Source organism: Mus musculus, chromosome 4 (genome assembly GCF_000001635.26).
Source record: "Mus musculus strain C57BL/6J chromosome 4, GRCm38.p6 C57BL/6J".
In the NCBI taxonomy this organism is placed as follows: Eukaryota; Metazoa; Chordata; class Mammalia; order Rodentia; family Muridae; genus Mus; species Mus musculus.
Window position 1 is genome coordinate 46,728,110 of NC_000070.6, and position 25,534 is coordinate 46,753,643.

At 49.6% G+C, this 25,534-nt stretch overlaps 1 protein-coding gene across 1 annotated transcript in view; it reads right to left on the reverse strand.

The window, feature by feature from the left end:
* Gabbr2 (gamma-aminobutyric acid (GABA) B receptor, 2) overlaps window positions 1–25,534 on the reverse strand; it is a 329,397-nt gene that overhangs the window by 65,792 nt on the left and 238,071 nt on the right. The window contains exons 8-11 of the mRNA NM_001081141.2: window positions 21,413–21,473; window positions 11,685–11,765; window positions 8,245–8,395; window positions 5,949–6,081 (exon numbers count right to left, since the gene is read on the reverse strand). Of these exons, the coding sequence (NP_001074610.1) occupies window positions 5,949–6,081; window positions 8,245–8,395; window positions 11,685–11,765; window positions 21,413–21,473 (426 nt within the window). The remainder of the gene's footprint in view (window positions 1–5,948; window positions 6,082–8,244; window positions 8,396–11,684; window positions 11,766–21,412; window positions 21,474–25,534) is intronic.

Sequence of the window (25,534 nt, forward strand, 5' to 3'; positions counted from 1 at the left end):
GGGCAGGGCAGCCTCACCGACACCTGTGGCCGGGTAAGTGGAGTTCTGCAGACATTTACTAGGGTCTGTTCATGGTATGTCCGTGTCTGTGTGCATGCACTGCTTCAAGCGAGGCAGTGGATAAGGCTTTTCCTGTCTCAGGCAGGGAGTTAGTTGCATGCTAAGCCTGGCTCCTCTGAGTGCCCACTGAGCAGCACCCTGGGCTGCATTGGCTTTTGATAGGAGCCTGGCAGCAGAGGACTCCTGCCTAGAGCATCCACACAGGTCCCTGCCATCACTTTTACTGCCCCAGGCCCTCCACACTGCAGGTGGCAGAGGCTCACAGCAGCTTGGTTTGTCTCCAGCCCAGTTCTAGCAGAGCAAGGGCATCCCAGGTCACTGTTGCTATGGAAACACCTACACCGCAACCACCAGCAGCCACCCCAGGGTTCCCAGCTCTTCAGCTGTTCACTCTGCCTTCTTGCTATCCTTCTAGAAGTGACCACCATTACCCTAACAGTCCATCATTCATTCATAAGTGACCCACCCATTCATTCATTCATTCATTCATTCATTCATTCAAAAGCATTCTCTGAAGCTTACTGTGAAGCAGGGACTCAGAGCTTTAATACACGGTCTCATTTAATCCTTCCAACCCTGGTATAGCCCCACTTTTACAGAAGAGTGAATGAACTATAAGGTTCAGAGATGTTAGTAGCAGAGGCTAGGAAGCTAGGCATGGGGCTAGGAAGTCATGTTGTGGGGTTTCAGATGTAGACACCTGCCAATAGCCTCTCTAAAATACTCTGTGGACATGTCAGAAATTAATAAAATCACTCAAGTTTATGCCATAAGGGGTAGATTTTGTGGTATCTTGATTTAAAAAAAATAATCCAAAAAGGCAAATGTTTGGTTGGGATACTTGTCTGGCAGACAGAATTTAGTTGGCCTGTTGACTTGTTTTTCCAGGTAAAAACCAGTTGACCACTCAGTGGCTCTGGAAACCTGACGATTGAGTGTGGACCCTGGATCCCTAGAGTGACCTCTGACCTCCTCACACATGCCTTTGTGTGTATGCACACTCCCTTCCTGTAATAAATAAGTGTACTAAATTAAAAAAAATACATTCTGGTTTTGTTTTTTTTTTTGTTTTTGTTTTTGTTTTTTCTTCTAAGAGAGGAAGACTCAGGGCAGGCATCCTTCATCCTTGTAATCTTCCGGTGTTCAGAGCCTTACCTTAGCTAAGCACTGCTGGGCAGGTTCTGGTCTGCTCTCAGGGGAGGGAAAGGGTGGTAGTCCTGGTGGCCTGCCTCAGGGTTAGAAGGGGCTAAGCCTGGGTAAGGAAGCATTGATGGTGTTGAATTCCGGGGTGGAGTGGACTTGAGGATAGTTAGTTACACAGAGCTGCTGGCTTGCTTCCATCCCTGGCAATGCTGCTGAGCCAGGAGCATAGCAGGTCCTGTGGGGCTTGCTGTCCACCAAGCCTCTGGGTCCTCTCTGTGCATCTCTCGCCGCAGGTTGCTCCCTGACTTCCTTTGTGCCGGCTGAGGTTCCTGCCTAGGCTTTGCCAGAGTACCAGCATAATCTCTTTTGTCACCTGCCTGGCTCCCATTCCAGCTGCCAGGGCTGGGGTTCCTGAGCCAGGTGGACTTGTCATCTGTGAGCCAGTGTTCCTTCCCTTCCCCCAACACCAGGGCTCTGCCCGCACTCAGCATCATTCCCAGCGACTCTGTGCCCACAGGGGCCTTGTTGCTATGGTGACTCTACTTCTGACAGTGTCCAGGGAGACGGCACCACCACTGAGCTGGAGCTACTTGCAGGACTTGCTGAAGCTGGCATTGAAGACTGGGAAGGTTCCAGAAAGGATCAAGGGTGGGAGATGGCATTGAGTGTGGCTGAATTCAGCAGCAGCCTCTGTGTGTGTATATGCATGCGCATGGGTGTGGATTCTAATGGCCTCCCAGAGCAGAGGCCTGGTTCCTCAGGGTGGCCCAACACTGGGGAACCAATGTTGGGTGGCCCAATGTTGATGTGGCTTCATGCTGAGGTGCTATCATAGTCAGCCATGTGTGAGGAAACAGGACAGAGTGACACTGTAAACCATTGAGCTATTCACGATGGTGGCTGACTTCGGTGCCTACTTCATGTCCTGGCTTTGAGGGTGTTGCAGATCTGGAGGCCAGGTTGTAACCAGCATGGTAGGAATAAAGATATTCTAAAGAGATAGCCATGTCCGTTAATCTGACTATCAAACTATTGAAACAATGGACCCCAGGAAATGAGAATTTCCCAGGAATCTCATTCTGGGAGAAGGAAAAGTTCTTAGCCAGAGGACGTGCGTGCGTGTGTGCATGTGTGTGTGCATGTGTGTCTCCTGGACAGAGTCCTAAGAACTCAGACCTCCTCGCAGAATGAGGCGGTTGTGGGTCAGTGGCGGGATGGGCTGCGCTTTGATTGGGACCACTCAGATGTACCACTCTCTTGGCTTTTCAAGACAAAGTTTCTCTGTGTAGCCCTAGCTGTCCTGGAACTTGCATTGTAGACCAGCCTGGTCTCCAACTCATAGCGATCCACCTGTCTCCACCTCCCAAGTGCTGGGATTAAAGGCATTCAGCACCACCACCCAGCCTGTATTTAACCTATTAAGGGAAGGTTTATTTATTTATTTTTGTTTATATGTGTGTGTGCATGCATGCATGTCTGCCACAAGTATGCAGTGTCCACGGAGGCCTGAAAAGGCCCACTGGATCTTTTGAAACCGGAGAACAGGTGGGTGTGAGCCACCAGTGTGGGAATTGGGAATTGAACTCAGGATCTCTGCAGGAGCAGCCACGCTCTTAACAGCTGCACCATCACCCAGCTCCTCCAATGATCCTCTCTCAGGACCCTGAAGATGGGCGCACACCTGTCATCGGATCTTTATGTCCCTCTTTCTAATGTGGCCACGTCGACTAAATTTCCTTCTCCTGTTTTTTACTATTTGGCTGCTTTAACTAGGTTCTTGAGGACAGGTGGTTGAACTTAAGCTTTTGGGGGTGTAGACTGTGACCCCAGGTTTGATAACAAAAGTGACACATTGTGATGTTTTCCTCTCCTCTCCCATGTTGTCACTCTACTACCTCACTTAACCCACATCTCTCCCTATCCAGCGGGAGAGGGCTGTTATGCCCATTTTACAGAGGACAAAAGTGAGGCTGAGTTTCAAGCTTTGGGCTCAGGATAGTCTTGTCCCCAATTCTCCTTTCTGTATCCTATTTCCTGTTCCCTGCTTGATCAGGGTGTGTGTGTGTGTGTGTGTGTGTGTGTGTGTGTGTGTGTGTGTGTGATGCCACTGAGGGTAGACAGCAAGTCCAGAGATAGAACAGAGCCCATCTATTGACATCAATAGCACTCAGGAATAGCAGATGGAATGAGCCTTCTCACCCTCCCCTGGTATTTGGGTTCTGCTGTCAAGAATATCCAGTCCCTCATCTTGAGTGACAGAGGGAATTATTCTAGAAGTGACCCCAGTCATACATTCAGACTGAACCGGTTCAATCCAGAGGAGGTGGCTTCTCCTGCAGTCACATGTGGGCTCCCCTCACAAGGTTCCCACTACTGAGAAAGGAATTCTGGCCAAGAGAACTGCCATTTCCCCAGCCCCAGCTCAGGCTCAGGTCGATTTGTAAAGCACGTCATGATTTATTCATGCTGCCTCTCCGGGCTTCCCAGGATGACCTTCCTCTCACACAAATGAGCGCGACTCCCAGAACAGAATGTCAGGCTTCATTAAGGAAAAAGCCCCAGTGTGGGGACAGCCTTTGCCTTGCTCCCCAGCTCCCCGGCCTGTCATTAGCACTTGGAGAATTCAGGTCAAATTCCAGAAAACCCCAGCTGGAAGTGCCTTGGAGGGTGGGGCGCAAGGGTGACGCACATGGAGGGCCCACCTCTGAGAGTAGGCTCTCCTGGAGGGCAGCTCTCAGGGTTCCTCTGCACCCAAGGCTCAACTGCCCCACTGGAGGCATCTTGGAGGCAGTGCCAAGGAGCCAACAGAGCCCCAGGAGGGACTGGGCCAGCCACAGAACCAGGGGTACAGTTCTGCAGTGCACTTGGGGGACAGGTCTCTCATCCTTGTGGGATGCCAGTGAGGGGCTGGACCGCTGTGTAGCCTAGAGGTCGTCAGGAGAATCCCAGTACCAGGCTCATCATTGTTATCATCATCGTTCTTAACCTTGCAGAGGGGCTCCAAGCCTTTGCAGCTGAAGTTGAGGATGTTTTTGCTCTTTCCCAGGTACTTAGCGAGGTGCCTCAGGGCAGCACAGGACCCAGCTCCCTGGCCTGATGAGCTCAGCATACACTAAGACAAAGTCCAGGAAGGGCAGGACACTGCTTATTCAGAAACAGTGGGGACTGGGCACTGCCATCTGAGGCTGCCTCACAGCCCTGGGAATACCTGTGATCCCAAAAGCTTGATGTAGTATGTGTGTGTGTGTGTGTGTGTGTGTGTGTTTATGCACATATTTTAGGATCCTCTCTTGGGTACCGTTCACTCCCCGTGGCTGGGCAGTGGGCAACCTGAAGTTTTGGAGCAGTAGAAAGGGCCTGGAAAGGTGGCTTTGTAGAGGGCTTATGTTGCTCTCACATCCCAAGGAAACAGCCACAAGGAAGGACTGCCCATCCATCATTCACCAAAACTGATGTTGTGAGCCTCCTCTCCAGCTATTTGAGGGATACAGCTGGCCCAGTGATTGCCCGTGTGTGTGTGTGTGTGTGTGTGTGTGTGTGTGTAAGGGGGGTTGCTGTTAAGAACCCAGTGTTCACCCAGTTCTTTTGTTGTTGTTGGTTTTGTGAGAACTGAGCATGGTGACACATGGCAGGGGAGGTAGAGACAGGAGGGTATCTGGGACTTGCTGGCTAACTGGTCTAGCCTAGCTGGCAAGTCTTGAGAACTCCTGAGGAACAACACTCAGATTTGACCTCAGGCCTCTATATGCACCAGTACACACCTGCACATGCACACCTGCACATACACACCTGCACACACATACCTGTACATACACACCTGCACACACATCTGCACCAATACACACCTGCACATACACACATGCACATACACACCTGCACACACACACATCTGCACATACATACCCGCACACACATCTCCACCAATACACACTTGCACACACACACTTGCACACACATACCTGTACATCCTTACATGCTCACCCCCTCTCACATGTACACATTCACTCGCACATTCGTGTACACACATGCACACACTTCCTGTACAAAAAACCACACATATACACATATTTACCCAATCGCACATATACTCACATGTGCATACTTACCTCCACACACATCTGTGCACACACACACACACACAAGTATACCTCTTACCTTCTATATGCACACATGCACAAACCTATGCACCAGTGCACACATACACATACCTTCCTTCACACACACACACACACACACACACACACACACACACACACACACACACACACACACTTATAGGAGGAATGATTTTAGGGAAAATATTTCATAACAGATTTCTGTGTTGAGCAGTAATGAAAATACTGGTTTGAAACATCCCTATCAGGTTCCCACATCAAGGCTAGCAGATCAAAGGTGTGTCGTCTCATATGCCCCAGTGACTCTGGGTACTAATGCTTTTGTTCCTGACAGAGGGTCAGTGTCGTCCCCTGCCTGTCCAGTATCCCACACCTCCCTCCTCCAGAGCTTTCTAGTTTTGGTCCTTCATCTGGCAGTGGCTTGTCTGCCACAGAGTCACCTCAGTGGTCCAGCCACTGTCCGTGCTCACTGCAGTCAGACACAGGCACTTCTGTCTGGGCTGTGCAGCTGTTGGTCTAATCTGGTTGTTTCTTGCTCATCCCGGTGTGTTTCCACACAGCTGTGTCCGATGACAAGGCCACGGAGAGATCTTTATGTCACGCATGACTGGCACATACATGAGGGCTTACCGTGCAGAGTGTTTCAAAGGTCTTTTCTGAGACGAAGGATCCATCGAGACCAAAGAGGAAGATGGATGCATAGGACAGCATCCCACCCAGGATGATGAGGTTGTTCATATAGGGGCTTGACATCTTGATCAGCCTGGTGGAAAGAGGCACTAGGTTACACAGTGTCTTCCAAACATGCCAGGTGAGCACTGCTGCCAAACTTTCAGGAACGAGGGAACAGGGCCCCGAGCCGGTCCACTTCCAGGCTGATGATGCCCACTGCTTCTGTAGAGAACCTCAACAGCCGCATATTGTCCCACCTCCTTCCTCAAGCCTACTTATCAGTCCACCAGGGAGAGGTCACGACGCAACAGCTTCAACAGCTTCATCTATTGTAATTTTCAGCTTACAGCATTTTGGGTTAGGGTCAGGAACAGGAGTCTAATTGAATGAGTGTAGTGAAGAGTGTGGTTCCCATACCATGCTCCCCTGCCCAACTTGTACACATCACAGAGCCCTGCTGGGTTGCTCAGAGACTGCTCGCCAGGTGGTAAGTGAGCCCCCTTAGAACACTCAGAAAGCCTCCCCCTACCCCGGCACTGTTCCATGTGCAAAGGGGGAATGGGGTAGTGACATGTCTCCCAGTCACAACCCTTACGCCAGGAGTTGGGCAATTGGGCCCTCACACCATTTTCTGTTCTTTCTCACCAGACCAGTGGAGGTATGCCTTTCACTCCCAAACATCCTCCAGGAATCTTGCTGTGGCCTCTAAGTGCCCAGCAAACCAAGTTTGAGCTTGCTGAGCTAAACTCCAAGAGGGTTAGAACTTTTAAGACTCAGCGTACCTGGCTCCCCAGGCACAACTGGCTTGGCTTGGAGTGGTTCCTTTTATAGACTGTAGCAATAGCCAGCTGCTCCCCAAACATTTTACTTGTATTCTGCAATTCTACGAATGATTCAAGCATAGGACTGGCGAGCTTCCTGGAGAGGGTGGTTTGCAAAATGGTGGGTAGGAAGAGAAATGGGAGGGAGATTGAGTTCCCACAGTTTTGCAGATTTTTCAATGGCTGAGCCATCCGAATAAATCATTCTGGTAATTTCTCCAAGAGGCCACGAGGGGGAAGTTAAAGAATTAATCTAGTGAGGCAGTTTGCAGCTCTGACAGGATCTCCTTAGACATGCAGGAGGGCTGGACAGCACTGCGAAGCAACTGGATGCCTGAGCCTTAAGCCAAAAGGTGCAACCCTCACTTAGGATTGGTTCCAGTGGCTGTGCAAATTGCAGGTGGCTAGGAAGAGACACCGGGTGAATTGCATTTATTCTTCAGGAAATGGGTTTGACCTAAACAATTACTTAAATAAGCAAACAAACCCGCAGGGCTCAAAGGCTCCCAGCTCCTCCTTGGCAAGAAGAAAAAGGAGCAACACCAGAGTAAAACTCATCCCCTGGTACTGCCCTTGTCCCTACCAGTGTGGGGGGAATGCAGTGCAGCTTCAGGGACAATGGCAAGGGCCCCATGTCCCCTGGGTGCATGTGAGGCTCCTCCAACACAGGTTTCTAACTTTGGTCCAGTCTCCCCCATGACAAAGCAAGAGTGGGTTCAGTGATTTCCTATGGAAACAGGCCAAGATGGCTGCCTGGTCAAGATCAAGGAGTGCTGGCCTGGCTACTGACAGCTGAGCACAGTACCTCAGAGTGGGGACTTCCTGGGGAGAGCCGAGAACACTCAAAAGGCTGAGATAGAACCAAAAGGCTAGACCACTCATGGACAACAGACCCCTGGTGACACTGGGAGTCATGGAAAGGGTCAAATGAGATGTGAGGGAGGGGCCTTCTGAACTGACATGGGTTGTCCCAATTGGGGGGGGGGGCTCTGTCACTGGAGACCTCACTAGGAAAGGACCACTTCATTTCTACTAGCAGTGCCTAAAGGTGCTAGAAGTGGGCCTGAGAAGCTGGGGACTCTGGGGTCTTCTGTGTCGTTGCTCTTGAAGTAACTCAAGTTGATGAGCATGTCCAGAGCTCTAAGGTCCATGGGCTTGGGTTTATCACTTCCACTTTATTTAACCCAGTCCTCCAACAGTCCAGCTGCACCTTACCGTGTGTGTGTGTGTGTGTGTGTGTGTGTGTGCGCGCGCGCGCGCCCTACAGTATCTTAGCAACAACGGCAGCATACTTCAGGAACCCACCCCAAAATATCCACTGTGCTCTAGGGGCTGGTCTACCGGAAAAGCCTGCCATGCTGTGACCCCATTGGTGAAGCAAGGGACTGGCCCACTAGAAAAGCATTCTCCCAGCATAGGGCAGGGCTGCTTACTTTTGGTTCCGGTTCTTGATGTTGAAGAAGAGGAAGGCGCTGGCCATGATCATGCCGAGGATAGTGAGAGCTGACAGGATGCTATACAGTGGAAGCGAGATCTTCCGAAGCTGCTCTAGAATGATGGTCTTGTCCTTGGGTGGCTCCGACCCTGCAAGGTCAAGGAGAAGCCATTAGACCCTAGTGCTGTTATTCTCCAAGGACATTTTGCCTCTGTGTCCTTAATACCCGGCCAAACACAGCACATGTACCCCGCGTCAGGCTCATCTACCCACTGGGTGAGAGGATCTAGTGGCTGGCCAGTCTGCTCAGCAGGAGCCTGAGCCAGGACTTATTTCTTTCTCTAAATAGAATCAATAAGGGATCTGTGATGCATTTAACAGCCATTAAAAGACTAGAATTTGATTTGGTCTAATTACGCTGTTGAAAAACCATCACCATTTATCCCCAAAGGTAACCATGGCTGGGAATGCAGAGGTACCGCTGGGTGCTACTGGGCGGGGTTGTGGCGAAGAACTTGGCACGATCCTCAAGGACTCTGCTTCTACCTGAACATGATAAATGATCTTGCTCACCAGGGCAGACACCCCGCCTGTCAATTCTAGGGTGACAGATATGTGCTCCGGCTGCAGATTCTCAGCCTCAAGGTCATTATCACAAAAGCTCTTTGGTTTTCTGTTTCCTAAGACTGGGTAACTGTGGGAGGTGGAAGCTACCTCCCCTTCACACAGAGCCGGGGCCAGGCTGAAGCTGTGGGGTTCCGTTTCTCTCTGTGCCTGCCAGGCTGCCTGGCTCATTCTTCAAGGGCACCAGGAACTCAAGGGGTGGGGACTGAGAGACTCAGAACAAATGTGTCTTCCTGCATGGTTGTCGGTTTGTACAGGTTGGTCTGGGATGATGGAGGCAGGAGCTCCCCTGACCCCGCCTTCCTGAAAATTTTCTTCTTTTATGGGCTATCTCAGGTCACGTGTTTGCTGTGGCATTAGGAACTGTCAAGTCCTTTCTCTTCAGTGGGCCGAAGGAAAATTGGCTGATGCAGGGGAGTGGCCAAGACCAGAGTCCTGTTGGGGATTCTGGTGACCTTTGTTATGCCTCCATTTGCAACGCCAGGGAACAGGCAGGAAGCAGAGGGGTGGAGAACAAGCCCCTTCACTCAGCCTGGAACCCTGTGCTTACAAGTTCAAATGTGTTCAGAAAACAGCTAATGGGGGCAGCAGGGATCTTCATCCAAGAGACCGAGAAAAACTTTTTCCTAAAGGATCTAGGGTGCTTCCAGAGTGTAAAACCTTGACAGGGGTGGGGGTGGGGGTGGGGTGGGCATTGATTCACGAGAAGAGAAGCCCAAGGCAGGCAGAGATAGGCGGACAGCATTTTCCACTTGCAGAAGTTGGAGCTTCATAGCCACAAACTTCCTTCTTATACCATCCCTCCCACCATGAGTTTTATTTCCATTCATTCCTCACTCACTCACTCATCCATCCACCACTGATAATCAGGTTCCGTCAGTCAGGCCTGATGCTCCACATCAAGGATGCATAATGAGGAAGATACAGTCTCTGCTCTAAGGGGTGGGGAGCTTGCAGATAGCCTCAGGGAAAGAACAGAGCACTGTGAGGCAACCCCAATTTCTGAGTGCTGTCTACAGGATGATGTGGAGACGAGAGAGATGAAAGACGCAGGCTCTAATGTATGGACACTTAGCTCATCTACACACTATAAATAAGTTATAAATACTAGACCCTTCTCACTTGACCCATCCATCACCCTTATAGGTGGTGGGCTGAAGAGTCTTCCAGGTGTTTTGTGGCTTCTCGAGCAGGTAAATGGCCAGCTGGCAGGACTGGGACCCAGATCTGCCTGACTCTAACTGCTGGGCAAACAGTCCCTAGGGATGTAGCCCAGAGGGAGGCTAGCCTCAGGTGTATGCTAGCCTGAGTACCTGGCAGGCAGCAGAGAACAGCTCTGGGGCTGGAGTCAGGAGATGCTCTCTGGGGTGGGGTTGGAGGGTGAGAAGAATGGTTGCCTGTCGCCAGAAAGATGACGATGATGATGATGAGGGCTGTCTGGGGCACAGCCCAGGGCAGGCACCAAGGTATTCCAACATTGGAGGAGCAGAAGCAGTTTGATTTGTGAGAGGCAATGGAGAACTGCAGAGAGAGCCCTTTCATGGAGACCTTGGGGCCTCAGTACAGAGCAAGGCTCTTCTCTGGACACAGGCACCACAGAGAAAACTTGGTTTGCTATTAGGATGTGTGTGTGTTTAAGTGCTTGACTCTTTCACTCTTATTTTCTCCAGTGCTGGGCCAGCATGCTACCGGGAGCTCAGTACCCAGAATCCTTATTCCAACCGCTCCCTCCCACCCCCATTACCCAAGTACAGGAGCAGGCAGACACTGCATGGACATCAGGACTCTGAAGTTTGGGGTGGGCTGAGTCCTTCAGTGGCTTCATTTCTGAGCTGTTTTCTTAAATGCCTGCTCACTTTCAGTGGGTGTTGTGAACTATAACACGCCACTGTATGCTTGGTGGGGACTTCCTCAAGTGGGGAGGGGAGGCTGACTGACAGTGGAGGCCACACACAGGAGACACCCGTGGATGCTAACTGAATCTCTACAACGTTCCAGAAGCCAAAGTTTACAGATCCAGTACACAGATGGAAAGGACCAAGTCCATAAAAGTCTGGCACAGAAAAACTCCTGATGACCCAGTGTAATCTAAGACAAACTGCCCAGGTGCCACAGACTTCCAGTTCCTCCATTGCTATCCAGAGGCTAGGCTGTCTATCCGCTCTACCTACCCATACATTCATCCGTGCTTGTGTGGATTCATCTGGTTATTCTCCCATCAATTCCTCATCCATATCCTCATGCATGCATCTGTCCATCTACCCATGCATGCATATTACATGCATTCATCTATGCATCCAGTTACTTATGTAGCCACACATCTATCCATTTACCCATATATAGCCGCCTATCTTCCCATTGACATGTCCAACTCATTTCCAGGCTTTCATCTGTCCTACTCATATACCCAGCCGCCATTAACCAACCTTTTCATTTATCCGTCCGGACACTCATCCAGCAACCACACATTCATACATATCCATCCACTTATCCATGTACCCACCTCCTCGCCCACACATCTGTGTATACATTTACCTTAGGTGTTCACTTAATGCTTTAGCTTTTTCACCAGATGTCATCAAGCCTCCAACCCTGGCTGACATCAGGAATTTAGAGTGAAATTGGACTCAGAAAGGGGATCACGGTCCCTTTCAATGTAAAGGGATGGTGGTCATTTGAGAGACCAGCAGTAAATAGAAGGGAGTAATTAACTCTCAGATACCACAGGTTCACTCCAGGAGTTGGACCCTACAAAGCCAAAGGCTCTGAGCATCTCCCATGTGGGGTGACCATCAGGAAGCCCGCAAGCCTTACCCTGGAACCTTATGGTGTCGTTGATGATCTCCAGTGTGTCAGCCACAGCGTTGTACTCGCCGACCTTCACCTCTCTGCTGTCTGTGGAGAACAAGAGACAGTCGCTGGTCAGCTGAGGCTCCCAGGCTTGGGACTGGGGGCTCTCATGGGCCCCAGCTCTACTCTCCGAGATTTCCCTTCCTTTCACACCTTCTCCAGCTAGGATCACAAGCTTGTAGCTGGCCTGGGTCGGAACCTCAGCAGGGTGTCCATCCTCTTCTGAACACCCCAAGGACGGGAACCCCATTTTCTCCAATTAAACTCTGCCTGATCCTTCCTCCTTCCTGCTCAATGGGTAGAACTCTCCCATCCGACTTTCCCTTGCTTGGTTGGCTTTACCTCAGGGTAGCGTGGACTATTTCTGACTCTGCCTTAGGACAATGCAGGAGCCCACTCCCTTGGTGCCAGCCCCCAGATCCCCTGGACTTTATTTCTCTTGGGCTGCACCCACAGTCTCTTGGAGTCCCTGGTGAGTGAGGACCCTGAAGTGTTTAGGGGTGACTCCATCAGCTGAAGGTAGTTGGGATCATCTCTCCCTTCCTATTGGATAAGACTACCCTGACAATGCATCCTGAGGTATGGTCTAGAAGCCACAGTGCTCTGTTGTGTCATACCAAGCCCTTATTTCTCTGTATGCCTGTGGTCTCCTGCTTCATTGGTGAATTCTGTATGCCTTTCTCCTCTCCCTCACTGCTTCTTGGCTTTAGTTCACTGTCTTTGCTGTTGTCAGGACTAAAGATGGCGATGACTGGCTTAGGAAGGCGGCAAGAAGATGTCCTTTTCCCAAGTAACACAGGGCACTAGGTGGTAAATAGGAGTGAATAGGAGGCGTGTGGGGATGAGACAGTCACCCAGGATTCTGGTATGGATGACAAGGGCCTTAGGCTGCTGGTTTATGAGTATGGAGTGCAGGGAGGGGGTCACATGCTGGAGAGATGTCTTGAGGCTGGGATCACCTAGATGAAGTCTAAAGCCCAGGTCAAAGGTGAGACAGGGCCATCTACATGGAAGCCGAGGAGAGTCTCATCCTGGCGGATAGATATGAGACCCTAGGAAAAGCCCACCATGAAGCATTGGGGAACATCTACCTCTAGCAACAGGTGGAGAGCAAGGGAACTGGGGAAGAGATGCCAGATGCCACCAGTGGACGCATCAGAGCATCCTGGGAAAGCGACAATGTGACCATGGAGCTGGGCAGAGATCTCCCATGCCACTGAGAGACTCATTCAAGCAGTCCCTTCAGTTAGGGCTGTGGATTTCATGTCTGGCAGATGCAGGTGAGCAGAGGTGAGGTCACACAAAAGGGGCAGGTAGCTGGGTATATGGGTGTACAGAGTGGAGCCACCAGGCAGAGCAGGCCTTGCAAGGATGGGGGAAGGCAGGCAGGTACTAGAGGTATTTCAGAGTCCTGCGGCAGGTCTTGTGGTTTGATACAGTTTGAGTCTATCGCAAGTTTGAGTCTATCGCTAGAGGTTTGTGCACTAGAAGCTCGGTTCCTGTGTGGCAGCGTTGAGGTGGTAGGAGGCATTTAGGTCATTGGTGTCCCTTTCTAATGAAAGGACATTCTAAAGGGTGTGGTTTCTTCCTGTGAGAGTGAGTTGAAGGAATGGTCACCTGCTGCACGGTGTGCCAAGGAGGCCTCTTTTCATTGGGGAATTACTGGCCCCAGGTATTTTACTACAGTAAAAGAAAATGACCAACAGTGGCTAGGTCAGTGTGTGGGTGTGTAAAGGGCTCTTAGTGCTATTCCACTGACAATTAAACCAAGTCTGGAGTTGACCATTGCTTTGCCGAAGGCTCCAGCAGCACTAGGAGCAGAGCTCAGTTCCAACCCTGGACTTTTCTCATGGCCCACAGGGATCCCTTGATGGGATCCCTGAGTGATAGCTCCATGTAGAGTGGCTACTTCTGTGACTCACCACCAGAGAAGCATGTCTTACTGCTCCAAGGTCTACCAAAGTGCTTGTAGGTCCCCAGAGCCTCCAGCTAGCCAAGGGTCCAGAGCTTATAAGGAAACCCAAGGTAGGCCCCGGGGAGACAGTCTGGGCTCCGGACTGGACTGAGTTTGCAGAGGTATAGCAGCCCTGCTCATCCCTTGTAAGCAGACTAGGGAGTCTCTTAAGCTGTACTTCTGCCTGCTTCCTAGACTTCAGGGAAAGGGGACTATAGAAGTCATGGGTGTGGGCAGGGCACGCTATGCAGGTGGCTGCTGCTTGCTTGGGTTACCCAGGTCTTAGATGTCACATTAACACACTCAGTCGGGAGCCTCCAGCATCTCTGCTCTCACATTTTGAAGTCCCCAGCCTCACAGGCTTCCCAATCAGCTCCTATCTCTAGGAGGACAAGGAGGAAGAAGAGGAGGAAGAAGAGAAGAAGGAGGAGGAAGAAGAAGAGGAGGAGGAGGGGAAGGGGGAGGGGGAGGGGGAGGAGGAGGAGGAAGACGAGGAGGAGGAGGAGGAGGAGGAGGAGGAGGAGGAGGAGGAGGAGGAGGAGGTCCTGACATATTTATTCAGCTCAGGGAGGCAGCACATGAAATATGCAGGCCGATAGGAACAAATCATCAGGATCCAGGAAGTGGCGCCACAGGGACTCCATGGTGCCCAGAGCCACACAGCCGGCCCCTCAGACTCACACACCCCGCTCTATGCACTGTCTCATGGTACTGAAATAATATTCAACTTCCCACAAAGAACATAATCACCATAATTTCTCCCAGGAGATAATACTCAGAGGCTCCAGGAGCTAGCTAGTTTCTGCATTTAGTGCTCAGAAACCATGACCTAACTCCCCTGTCCAAGGAGGAGAGAGAGGCCTCAGGCAGACAATGGAAGGGCTTAAAATCGTGTGGGGACAGTGGCCAAGGAGCACCTGACAGGGCCACCCTGCTCTTGCTTCAGGGCACTTCTCCTGCTCAAGCTGAGCACAGCAGCCTATCATCTGCCTCTGTTTCCTGAGTACTAATTTGCATACTGAGGCCAGCTCAGGGGACCAAACCATCGATATTTTTCCATAGGCAGTACAAAGTCAAAGTTATTCCTACACCATTCACACAGGCAGTTTGGGACACCTTTGATTTCACAGAGATGTTACACTAAGTCCCTGGGTTGCATCACAGCCTTCATTCACTCAACTAATATTGTCAGGCACCTGCAGTGGGCCAGACTTTGTGTTGGGAGCTGGAGTCACAAAGGTGTAAAACATACAGTAGACTCTGAAGTGATGGTGTGTGCCTGCTGTCTCAGAACTAGGGATGCTGAGGTGAGAGACTTGCAAGTTTGGGGCCTCTACTACATAAGAGCCTGTCCCACCAGCAGCAGCAGCAGCAGCAGCAGCAGCAGCAGGGGCTCCAAGGTTTGAAGATACAGTGTAGTGGTAGATACAGCCTTGCTAAGCATGTGAAAGGATCTGGATTTGATCTCCAGAATGGCAAATAAATTAAAAATAAACAAACAAACAAACAAACAAATAAATAATTTTTATTTTAAAATCACAACTGTGAGCTTTCAGAGTTGCTGTGAGCAGCACATATCGTGAGAGTCTCTCTAGTGACTTAACTAACGGCAAATGATAGAGAAGAAGAGAGTGGGCCTCTTGCTCTGTCCTTAGACAGTCCGAGTACTCTCTTACTTCAATGGATGTCTCCACTTTTCATGGTAGCTCTCCCTTGCCTCTACTTCCCCAACCAAGTTTGTATTGTATTGTATTGTATTGTATTGTATTGTATTGTATTGTATTGTATTGTATTGTATTGTATTGTATTGTATTAACACAGTCCCACTAGATCACAAGGCTGGCTTTCAAACTTATAACTTTCCCAGGCTGGCCTGGAATTTGTGGCCCCCCTGGTTCAGGCTGTCTAGCAGCTGGGATTACAGGTATGTACAAGGCGCATGCTCCGTTCTGTTCTTCTGGCCTTCCTGACCAGGTTAACAGCCTGACGTGTAGCCAGCACTTCTTTTAAAATCTTTTATCTGTTATTATTAGTGCACAGATGCATCTGTCTCTGTTTCTGTCTCTGCTTCTCTCTCTCTCTCTCTCTCTCTCTCTCTCTCTCTCTCTCGTGTGTGTGTGTGTGTGTGTGTGTGTGTGTGTGTGTGTGTGTACAGTTGTTGTTAGGAGTAGGTTCTTTCCTTCCACAATGGGTTTTGGGGACCAAATTCAGGTTGTCAGTGCAGTAATGGCCACTGAGTGATTTTACCCCCTGAGCCATCTTGCTGGCCCAGTGCTTCCAAGTTTTAAACCTGTGTCTCCACTCTAAAATCATGTGGTAATTCTATGAATCCACTCTGGGCCTTATAAACTATAGCGCATGGACCAGGGCATCTGTATACAGCCTGAAAGGAAGACTGTCCCCGAGGGAGTAGAGGCCATCATAATAGCTGTCACCAGCTGCTGCCTTGTCCCCAGGCTCTGCTGTGGATCAGGTCTTGGAGTGACTTTCCCCTTCTCTGGGCCTTTCTTTCTCCAGCTGCTTTGAGTGGCTCTATTGGTTCTCAGCCTTGGTGGGGATTTAGAGACCTGAGACTACTGGAACATTTCAGATGCCTGGGTACCGGCTGATCCATCTTAGAACCCCAGAGGTTAAGAGGAGGGTCCTGAGGGCTCGTTATTTCTACAAGCTTCCCAAGCTGACCCTAACATGGAGATGGAGTGGATTTCCACTGGCCACAACAGATTTTCAATGTGGACAATTTCTGGTTCTCAGAGGCTAAAAATATTATGGAACTCAGAGTCCCATTTTCACAGAATAATCCTAGTTTTCCCTTTCTCTCTTTAAAAGGCACATTTCCCCCCCCCCCCCCAAAAAACTTTGCATTTGGGTACCTAGAGAAAAATAGATCCAATGGTGACAATTTGTACGCTGAAAAAATGTCCAGTCTGAAAATATTCCCTGGCTGTGGGCCCAAGAATGTCCAGGAGACAGTTGGGCCAAGGTTTTATCTGGGAATGATATTGCCAGCCTTCTGCTCTTGCTGGCTCCCTGGTCTGTATGTGACATGGGCTCTGTCTCATCCCCCAAATACCCATCCTTCCTTGACTCTGGTTTGAAGGGAACAACCTTATGTGTTAAAGTTAACTTATTGGCCTGCTAGAGTGTTGAATCCCTGCAATCCCAGAATTTAGGAGGTGGAGCCGGGAGGACCACAAGTTTGATGTGGGCTAAAGGCCAGGCTGCAGAGTGAGTTTCCAAGAGCCTGAGCTGTGGAGATTGTGTCAGAAGCAAAAACAATGCAAAAGAAAACAAGACCGAGCTGTCCAAAAGCCTGAGAAACACACATCAGAGAACCCTTACGTGGGGCAGCGGGGAGTTAACGCATATCCGAACTGAAAAGCTCTGCTCTATGGGACTAAAAGTTTACAGAGTAGAGGCAGACTGGGAGACACCTTTGAAGTGTAAGGCTTCAAAACGTACATACAGGTTCAATATGTAAGAGCATTAGCGACTTGCACATAACTGGGAAATGGTGACCTCAAAATCAAACTGGCCAGAGGGTCAGAACTATCAGTTAACAAATGGCTCAAGCCACAGCATGACTTAGTTTATTCTTTTAGACTGCAGGTGACGAGGAAGAGGAGAGGGAAAAAGGGGGAGAGAGAGGAAGAGAAGAAGGGTAGGGGGTATATGGGGAGGGAAGGAGGGATGGAGAGAGATATCAGGGAATACCACAGGTGGGAGGGAGGGACCTCGGCATCCCTGACTAGGGGGAGTGGAAGCAATGCAGTCCCTGGGAAGAGAAATGTGGCAGGGTCCACAGGCTTAATGTGCACGCCCTTCCCAGCCCAACAGCCTGCAGAGGCCCCAGTGGAACCCACAAGGACATGGGTATAAGGGCCTTGTTATTCATGAGGAGACAGGGTTTGAGACAAGCTGTGCCTGTCACTGGGGAGCAACCGTGGGATGGATGTATCCATGGAGACAGAAGGGAGAAACTCTGGCCAAGATGATCTCCCAGCAATGAAGCAAGAGACATGTCCAAAACGTAGCACGCTAAGTGTAAAACAACAGCAACCACCAAGGCAGGGAAAACCAAAAAGCCATCCGATCCAGTGCCGCAGAGGCAGCTCCAAGGTATACGCACGCAAAATGCCAACCCACACTTGGGGAGGACATAGAAACCCAACATTCGCGCTAAGCAATGAGCTTGTGGCTCAATCATAAACACAACATTCCCGCTAAGCAATGAGCATGTGGCTCAATCATAAACCCAATATTCCTGCTGAGCAATGAGCATGTGGCTCATTCATTGGGTGAGGGGATAAGTGAGGGGAATAGGGGATGAGCAAGCCAAAAGGTCTTTCCTTGAGACAGTGGCATCAATATCCTGTCAAATGAGGAGTGTGAGGCAAGGCCAGCCACACTTCCGGTCATTGTAGAGAATGGCTAGGGGAGAAGGTACCACCAGCTGACATGGCCCTTCTCTATGCCAGTCACTGAGCAAGACACTCGACACTATCATGCCCTGAATACTCAGTCACTTTCAAAGCAAGGGGCAAGGTTATCCTTCATAACACTATATATATGTATATATATATATATATATATATATATATATATATATATATATATGAGAGAGAGAGAGAGAGAGAGAGCTCTAAAATGAAATTTCAGAGTGATTAAGCTACTCTGCCTGGCAAGTACTGATACTTTTCACATGAGGGGGGGTGAGCTCCTCATCGCTGGAGGCATTCAAGCAGAGGCCTGGAGAGTCAGGGCTTCTGTAACACAGAGTCTGCTACTCTATGGAGTACAATGTCTACTAAGTAATTCTGTCTTCTGGGCCTCCTTACTTGAGGGCATTCCCCCTGGATGGTGGATGGCGAGGGCTAGCAGGTCTTCAGGCTGGGAACAACACCCTGGTCCCAACAAGCCCACCTTCATCAGTGTCATTCTGTGCCTGCTGACCCATAGCCCTGCTACAGTGCGCTAAAGTTCTGGGGACTCCATCTCTAGTCTTAAAAAGCCAGTGTTTGAGTCCACTGAGCCAGCCTTTCAGACCCTGGCTCATGGAGGGCGCTGCAGTGTGTCAGGAAACAGGAAAGGACATTTAAAAATCAGCCTCAGGAGTCTCTCTAATCAGGGCCAAACTGTCCTAAAAGTTCCCTAGTAGGTTCTGGGAAGTGTCTTCCCGCTGTTATGGCTCTGACATTTGGCCAGAGAGATTGTGAAGTCCCCAGGGCCAGGCACTGTATCTTACTCAACTTGTGCTTCCCTGGAGGGCTCAGCAAAGCAGCAGGCAGATGAAGGGAGAAACCGGTTCAGCATCTGTTCCGTGGGGGTGATGAGGCTATGCATGGAGAGGCGGAGCCTCCACCTCGGGAGGTACAATCTGAATGACAATTATGGCATTAAAAGCCTGCAAGACCCCGGTCCCTTCAGATCAGGTGTGCAGACACCAGCCCCGAGGCTGTCCTTTATATCTCAAGGAAGCCACTATCAGTCAGCCTCACAAACAGGCCTAATGAAGGCAGGCTGCCTGGAGCAGATGCTGGGCTTTCTATGAGAGCGCCAAACAAGGCCTAATCATGCACGCTCTGCTCGGCTTCCTCCCCGCTACAGATTCCCAGTGCTGTTTAGAAGAGGCAGTCACAGGGAATCTTTTTTTCCCTTAAAGGGGAAGAAGAAGTTACTCCTCCAATATTCATCTCCATCCACACAGGGCTCAGGAGACGGCAGAGTGGATGGGGGAGGAGCAGGGAACAGGTAGACTTGGAACTGGGCATGACCAGGATGGGCGGCAAGGCTGCCCCTGCCTCCACCTGCCATCCAGGGTGCGGAGCTTACGGCCCACCAGAGAAGGGCAGATACACATAAGCTATGTGCAGGAGGTCCTAGGATCTAGTGATGGGGGCATGGCCTTTGGGGTAGGGAGGGACCAGGGCCAGTACAGGGACATGAATGGACAGTAGGTGTCTATGTGGGCAGCCGAGGAGGGTATGGCCTCCGGGGATACAAATCAGCATTCTTTGGAGGTATTTCTTCCAGAGTGAAGGATGCTGGCTATTTGCACCTATGCATTATCATGGCTCTGGGTTGATCCCAGCAATGGAAGCATTAACCTACTGGTCCCGCACCTGCTGCCTGACTTGATGTGGGCAGGATCACAAACCTGACTTATGTTGGCTTATGTTGGCTCGGGCTGACCTGTGAGTTTGGCGATGCTAAACCCGCAGTTGCTAGAGTTGATGTCTAAACTTAACATATGAAAAAGAGCCGGGTAATAAAGACAGCAGGCACCCTGCGATCAAGTAATCCATATTTTACAAAGCACTCTGCTCCAGGTGATATAATTTGAGAACTTAGAACATGACAAAAGGATTTAGTTGGTATCGTTCGAAGAACAAGCATATTTGCTAGGATGCTTACTTTGCTCAGCCAATAAAGAAGACTCAACAAATGGGAAAATAATTACATTTGCCTATGATAACACCTTTTGTGCCTGCCAGGGAGCTGACGTGTGTTTCAATTACCCGCCAAGGTAGGATGAATGAATAAACGACACGCTCCCACTAGGAGGGGGCAGCCGGAGATGCACCTCTCTAGATTGATCCGGTGCCTGGTGGGGTCCGCTCAAATGGATCTGAAGAGCTTGCCTCAATTCTGGCTTTCTCTGGAATGACTCTTGGATCTATTCAAAGCAAAGGCCTCCTTCTCTCGTCAAGAAGCCAAGAAGCAGTCCTCTTACAAATGGTCCCTCCAGTGGGGCGGGCTAACCACAATTATAACGACCACACTGAGCCAAACTGAGGCAACTCTCCCAGGGAGTGTCCAGCTCTGCCCATACCCCCTCCCCCTTTATGCTCTGAGGACTACGACAAGTCACCATCCTTCTCTGAACTGTTTTCATGATACATGGAACGTGGTAGGGGTGGTTTCTGAGCTCCACCTTCACTCTAGCAACAGTAGCAGAAACCCCACTAAATGGACTAGTTCCTACAGAACAGTATGTGATATGTAAAAAGAGAGAGAGTGTGTGTGTGTGTGTGTGTGTGTGTGTGTGTAGTGAGTAGGGCGGGGGAGGCTGTGGAGGTTGTAATAAGGCGACACACCAGACCCATATGATGGTAGGACTTTGTAAGGGTTCTCCATCAAACTGTTAGCTTTGAAATGGTGAGGGTACTGATGAAAGAGAGTGGAAAGACACTGAGAACTGTGAAATGTTCTTGTAGGTACAGTGGCTATGTCTGGAAGAGTCCTCCAGAAGAGATGCATACTGAAGTATTTATATACGGAAATGAGCTAATGCCTCAGATGGTTTTACAATAGCTACCAAAAAGTGGGTTGGGTAGGGGTTTGTAGGGGTGAGCCAAGATAATGTAAGACTGACAAAATGCAGGCGATGGCTTACACTGGGTGATGGAGAGGTAGGGGTCATTACGTTGGTCTGTGGTCAAATCCCGGAATGATGCAAGCATCTCGGCATAGTGCTATCGACTTACCCACATTTCCTTTCTTACAAATCTAGGAGTCACATGGGGGTCAGGTAGGCTTGGGGAGCTGGGCATTTGAGAAACAATTTTCCACACAGCTGTAACCCGTGTTCTCCTGGGGAAGTGGTTCCTATCGACTCTTGTTTTATCTGGAATCTCATATCAGATTTCCATCTCTTCTGATGCCTTTTATTGCAGAAACACAACATCCCTGAATATAAATGCCGTCAGCTGGAAAGAATAAGCACCCAGAAGCCTACCTTGAAATTGAGTAAATTTAATGGTTCCCATTCTTTCCCCGTTCCGGAACACAACTTGACCCTAAAAACAAAACAACACAAACGAGAACAAAAGAGAAATGTTACATTAGCCCAGTGAGATCTTAAACAGCACGGTGTGCTTATTAATATTGGAGAAAAATTGGCTTCCTTGAAGGCAGACACCAAAGTCAAACTCATTACTTACACATTAGTTGTGACTTTATCTGCTTAATATTCAAGAGGCACAAAATCAATAATGAAGCTATCACACGTGTATTAAAGCCGAGATAGCATTGTCATTAGCACAGTGATTATGAAATGCCCATGTGGCTTATGTTATCAAGGGATGGAGACAGAGGTGAGGTTTTTAATTGTTGGTCCTGTGCCCACTATAGGGTTTCCCTGAGGCTATCTGGCTGGAGGACCATCAGGGTGTTGGGAAGCTGGGTTTCCTCCCTCCCTCCCTCCCTCCCTCCCTTCCTTCCTTTTTTTATTACATCTATCTATCTATCTATCTATCTATCTATCTATCTATCTATCTATCTATCTATCTATGTGTGGTTTATTATTAAGGATGGACTTGGCTGAGTATGGTGGTATACACATTTAATCCCAGCAATCAGAAGGCAGAGGCAGAGGTAGAGGCAGAGGGCAGAGGGCAGAGGGCAGAGGGCAGAGGGCAGAGGGCAGAGGGCAGAGAGATCTCTGAGTTTGAAAGCAGCTTTGTCTACAAAGCAAGTTCTAAGACAGCCAGGGCTACACAGATAAACCCTGCCTCAGGAATAAAAAAGATGGAGAATGTTTTGGGACAATCATCCTGAGCTGACGTCAGCCCCAATTATAACTGGGCTATGATGCAGTTCAAAATTAAGCATTTCCAGCCAGCAAGACCTGACAACTGTCACAGGCAGATGAGCACCTCTCATTAGGGACTTTGGGGGCTAAAGATTGCTGTCATCTCTAGCATCTGCCTTGATGGTTCTCATATGCTTGGCTGAGTACACTAGGGATTTAAAGAAGGCACATTAGTTCCTTTTCCCCACCGTGGTCCCTGCTAAAATCCTGCAATTATTCAAGGAAACTGATGAGAAGAAATTGGCATGCAATCTGTCACTGCATCTTAACAACTTGCTTAGGTGGAATGGGGGTGATGCCCACTTTACAGATCAAGAAACTGAGGCTGGGCTGGGGAGATGGCTCAGTAGGTAAGGTACTTGTCCTGTGAGGATATGAGTTTGATTCCTCAGCATCTCTGTAAAAGTCTGGGAGTGGCGGAAACACTTGCATTCCCAGTGCTGTTTATGTTGAAATGAGAAGTGGAATTGTAAAATTCCTGGGCGAAACCCTGGGCATATGGCTTGGTGTAGGAAGCCTTGAATATAAAGAGATCCTGTCTCAAACTCGGTGAAAGGTGAGGACCAATACCCGAGATCGTCTCCAGCTTCCATGTGCACGCAGGCATACATGCGCGCGCGCGCACACACACACACACACACACACACACACACACACACACACACACACGAGTGCGATCACAGTTTCATTTTGTTTAGTAGTGCCAGGGATCAAACACAGGACCCTGTGCACATGAGCTGAGTGCTCTACCATCGAGCCACATCCCTAATTGTTTTATTTAAGACGCAGGCTCTCTCACTGGAGTTGGTGAAAACTCAGGAAGGAAGCTGTTTCCATGGAATCCTGCTTTCCTCTCACTGTGTGCGGAGCATTTGCAGCCAGGGCAATGGTGGTCCATACGCACTGCATTGTCAGGAGAATGCCTGGGGTGGAGGTGGGGTGGGGCATGGGATGGGGGCAGTCCCTAAGGTGAGGCAGGCCTGTGTCTTTAAGAGCTAAGAGGATCCCGCACCTCATCTTCAGAAACACCTTCCAAAGCCACTTTGACACCTTGAGAAGCCCTGTAGACAGCTGTGAGTAGTATCAGTTTGAAACTGAACACCCACCCAATTCTACATTCAGGTGACAGTAAGCAATTCCCTAAAGTGTGAAAACACTTCAAGGGAAGGTGAGACAGGAGCTGTGATTTTATTTCTAGGGATGATTGGAAATCACAGAACACCTTCCAAAAAGATCATGTTTATGCAAATGGACCACTTTACCTGGGTGGGAAAGATGCAAACCACTCTCCACAAGGAGAAAATGGAAAGAAATTCCCCCCAAGGGCAGAGCCCTAAATTCTTTGCCGATCTCTTGCCAGCATCTGAAGAATCCCAAAGGCAACTAGGAGTAGAATGTGGTCTGTCCGGTGGTGGATTCTTTGCTGGTTATATTAAAAAGCATGTGGGGGCGTGTGCGTGGCCAGATGGAATGGGTGGGAGAGAAAAACACTCTCCTGCTTTGTAAAAATTTATTGTTACTTTAAAAATTGTGTGTGTGTGTGTGTTCATGTGAGCGTGTGCAACACATTAGTTCAGGTGCTCACAGGTGTCATGTGACGCAGTTTACCGAGCGACCTGCCACTCAGTTTCCCTTCATCATTGTCAACTACTCAGAGGGCCGTTGGCCTGGATGAGGAAGGACTCTTGCTCCTGAGTAATGAAGGAAGCCTCTTTAGAAGCTACCCTCCGGGTTACAAGATGACCAGCTCACAACACGACATTTGGCCTACCCTGTGCCAAGTATTCTTTGTTTTAAATATGGGTCTCACTACGATGCCCAGGGAGCCTCTTCCTCAGCCACTGAATAGCCAGCTAAGTCTCCAGGGGTGCTATACTATGCTCTGCCCAAGTACCCCACTGGGCACCGAGTCTCACTCTAGGGGACTGTTGTATCAATCAATGAATAAGAAATGTCAGTCAGTGATGGGGCTGTGATGGTGAAGAAGGAAGAGAGGCTGATCTAGCTGTGGACTTGGTCTTGCTTCTCTGAGTTCTTTCTGCAGTCCTTGCTCCTGGGTCTCATTCCCACCTCCCTTCCTGTAGGCAACACTTGCTTCACTGTCTGCTTCCGGCAACCTAACCCAAGACTTCCTGTTGGGGAGGGGATGTGGGCAGGAAGAGGAGGAGGCGAGGGCTTCTGAGAGAAGTCCTAGGGTTCACCAGCCTTCTCTGGCTTTTTGTGGTAGATCACTGCAGTCAAACAGTGTGAGAGGCAGGTAGGAAGACAGGGAAAACTGGAGACATGAGGAGAGAGGAGGCTTCGTCCCGGAACACAGCTGACCTTTCTCTCCAGCGGGGATGCAAGAGTTCCGGCGGGGTTAGCCCCTGCTTAAGGCCTTTGCCCTGTCACAGGTGCAAACGTGTGCTTTCCTAGGATTCTCACTAGACGCCCTGTTTACAGGGACAGGCAAGTACTAACCCTCTTGTGCAGCCTGTCAGGTTACAATTCCATCTCTGCCGGCTCAGACCCACCTCACTTATCAAAAGATAGAGAGAAGGAAATATATGTTTCTTAGCAACCCTTTGAGATATAACTCAAGCATCTCCAAAATAGCATATAGAATTACTAATAAGACAAGGACTTTTGTCCTTTGAGGAGCCTGTTGCCCACACGTGGGTGTGTGTATTACTCTCCGCAGTTCCCAAGTCCGTGCCCTCAGGCAGGCCTTGTGTTTCCTTCTGAATTCTCTTTCTTCTACCTCTCATATTTAACTCTATGTTTAAAGTGGTTCGACCTAAAATTCTTTGCTCCGAAGCCACCAATCTCAGTTTGACCCACACTAAGGTTCCTAGAAGATGAGGGGACTCCTCAGGCTGCCGAGAGAGGCAGCATGGAGCTGTGTCTTGGTCTCCTTCCTACTTTCTAAAACCCCAGAATTGTGCTCCCCTTTCAGAAAGCCTTTACATATATAAATGTCACGGCTCTCCTTGAGCAGAGCCAGTCCAGGGCTGCCGCCTCACTGGGGACCAATCCATGTGAGAAATTAGATCCCAAGGCAACAGGGTTTGGTAGCTGCGACCCAGGCAATACTCATAGTTCACTCTCTCATCCATATATTCTTCTCTGTGTTGCAGGGGTGTTCAGGCCTCCCAGTCACATTTCCCATAATCCCCTGCTAACCAGTTCCATTTGCGTCTTGCTAATGGGAAGCATTCACAGGGAAAAGTTCATATCAGGGATTTTTTTTCCCCAATCCCCATCCTGGTTTTGGGCACAGTAGTAAAA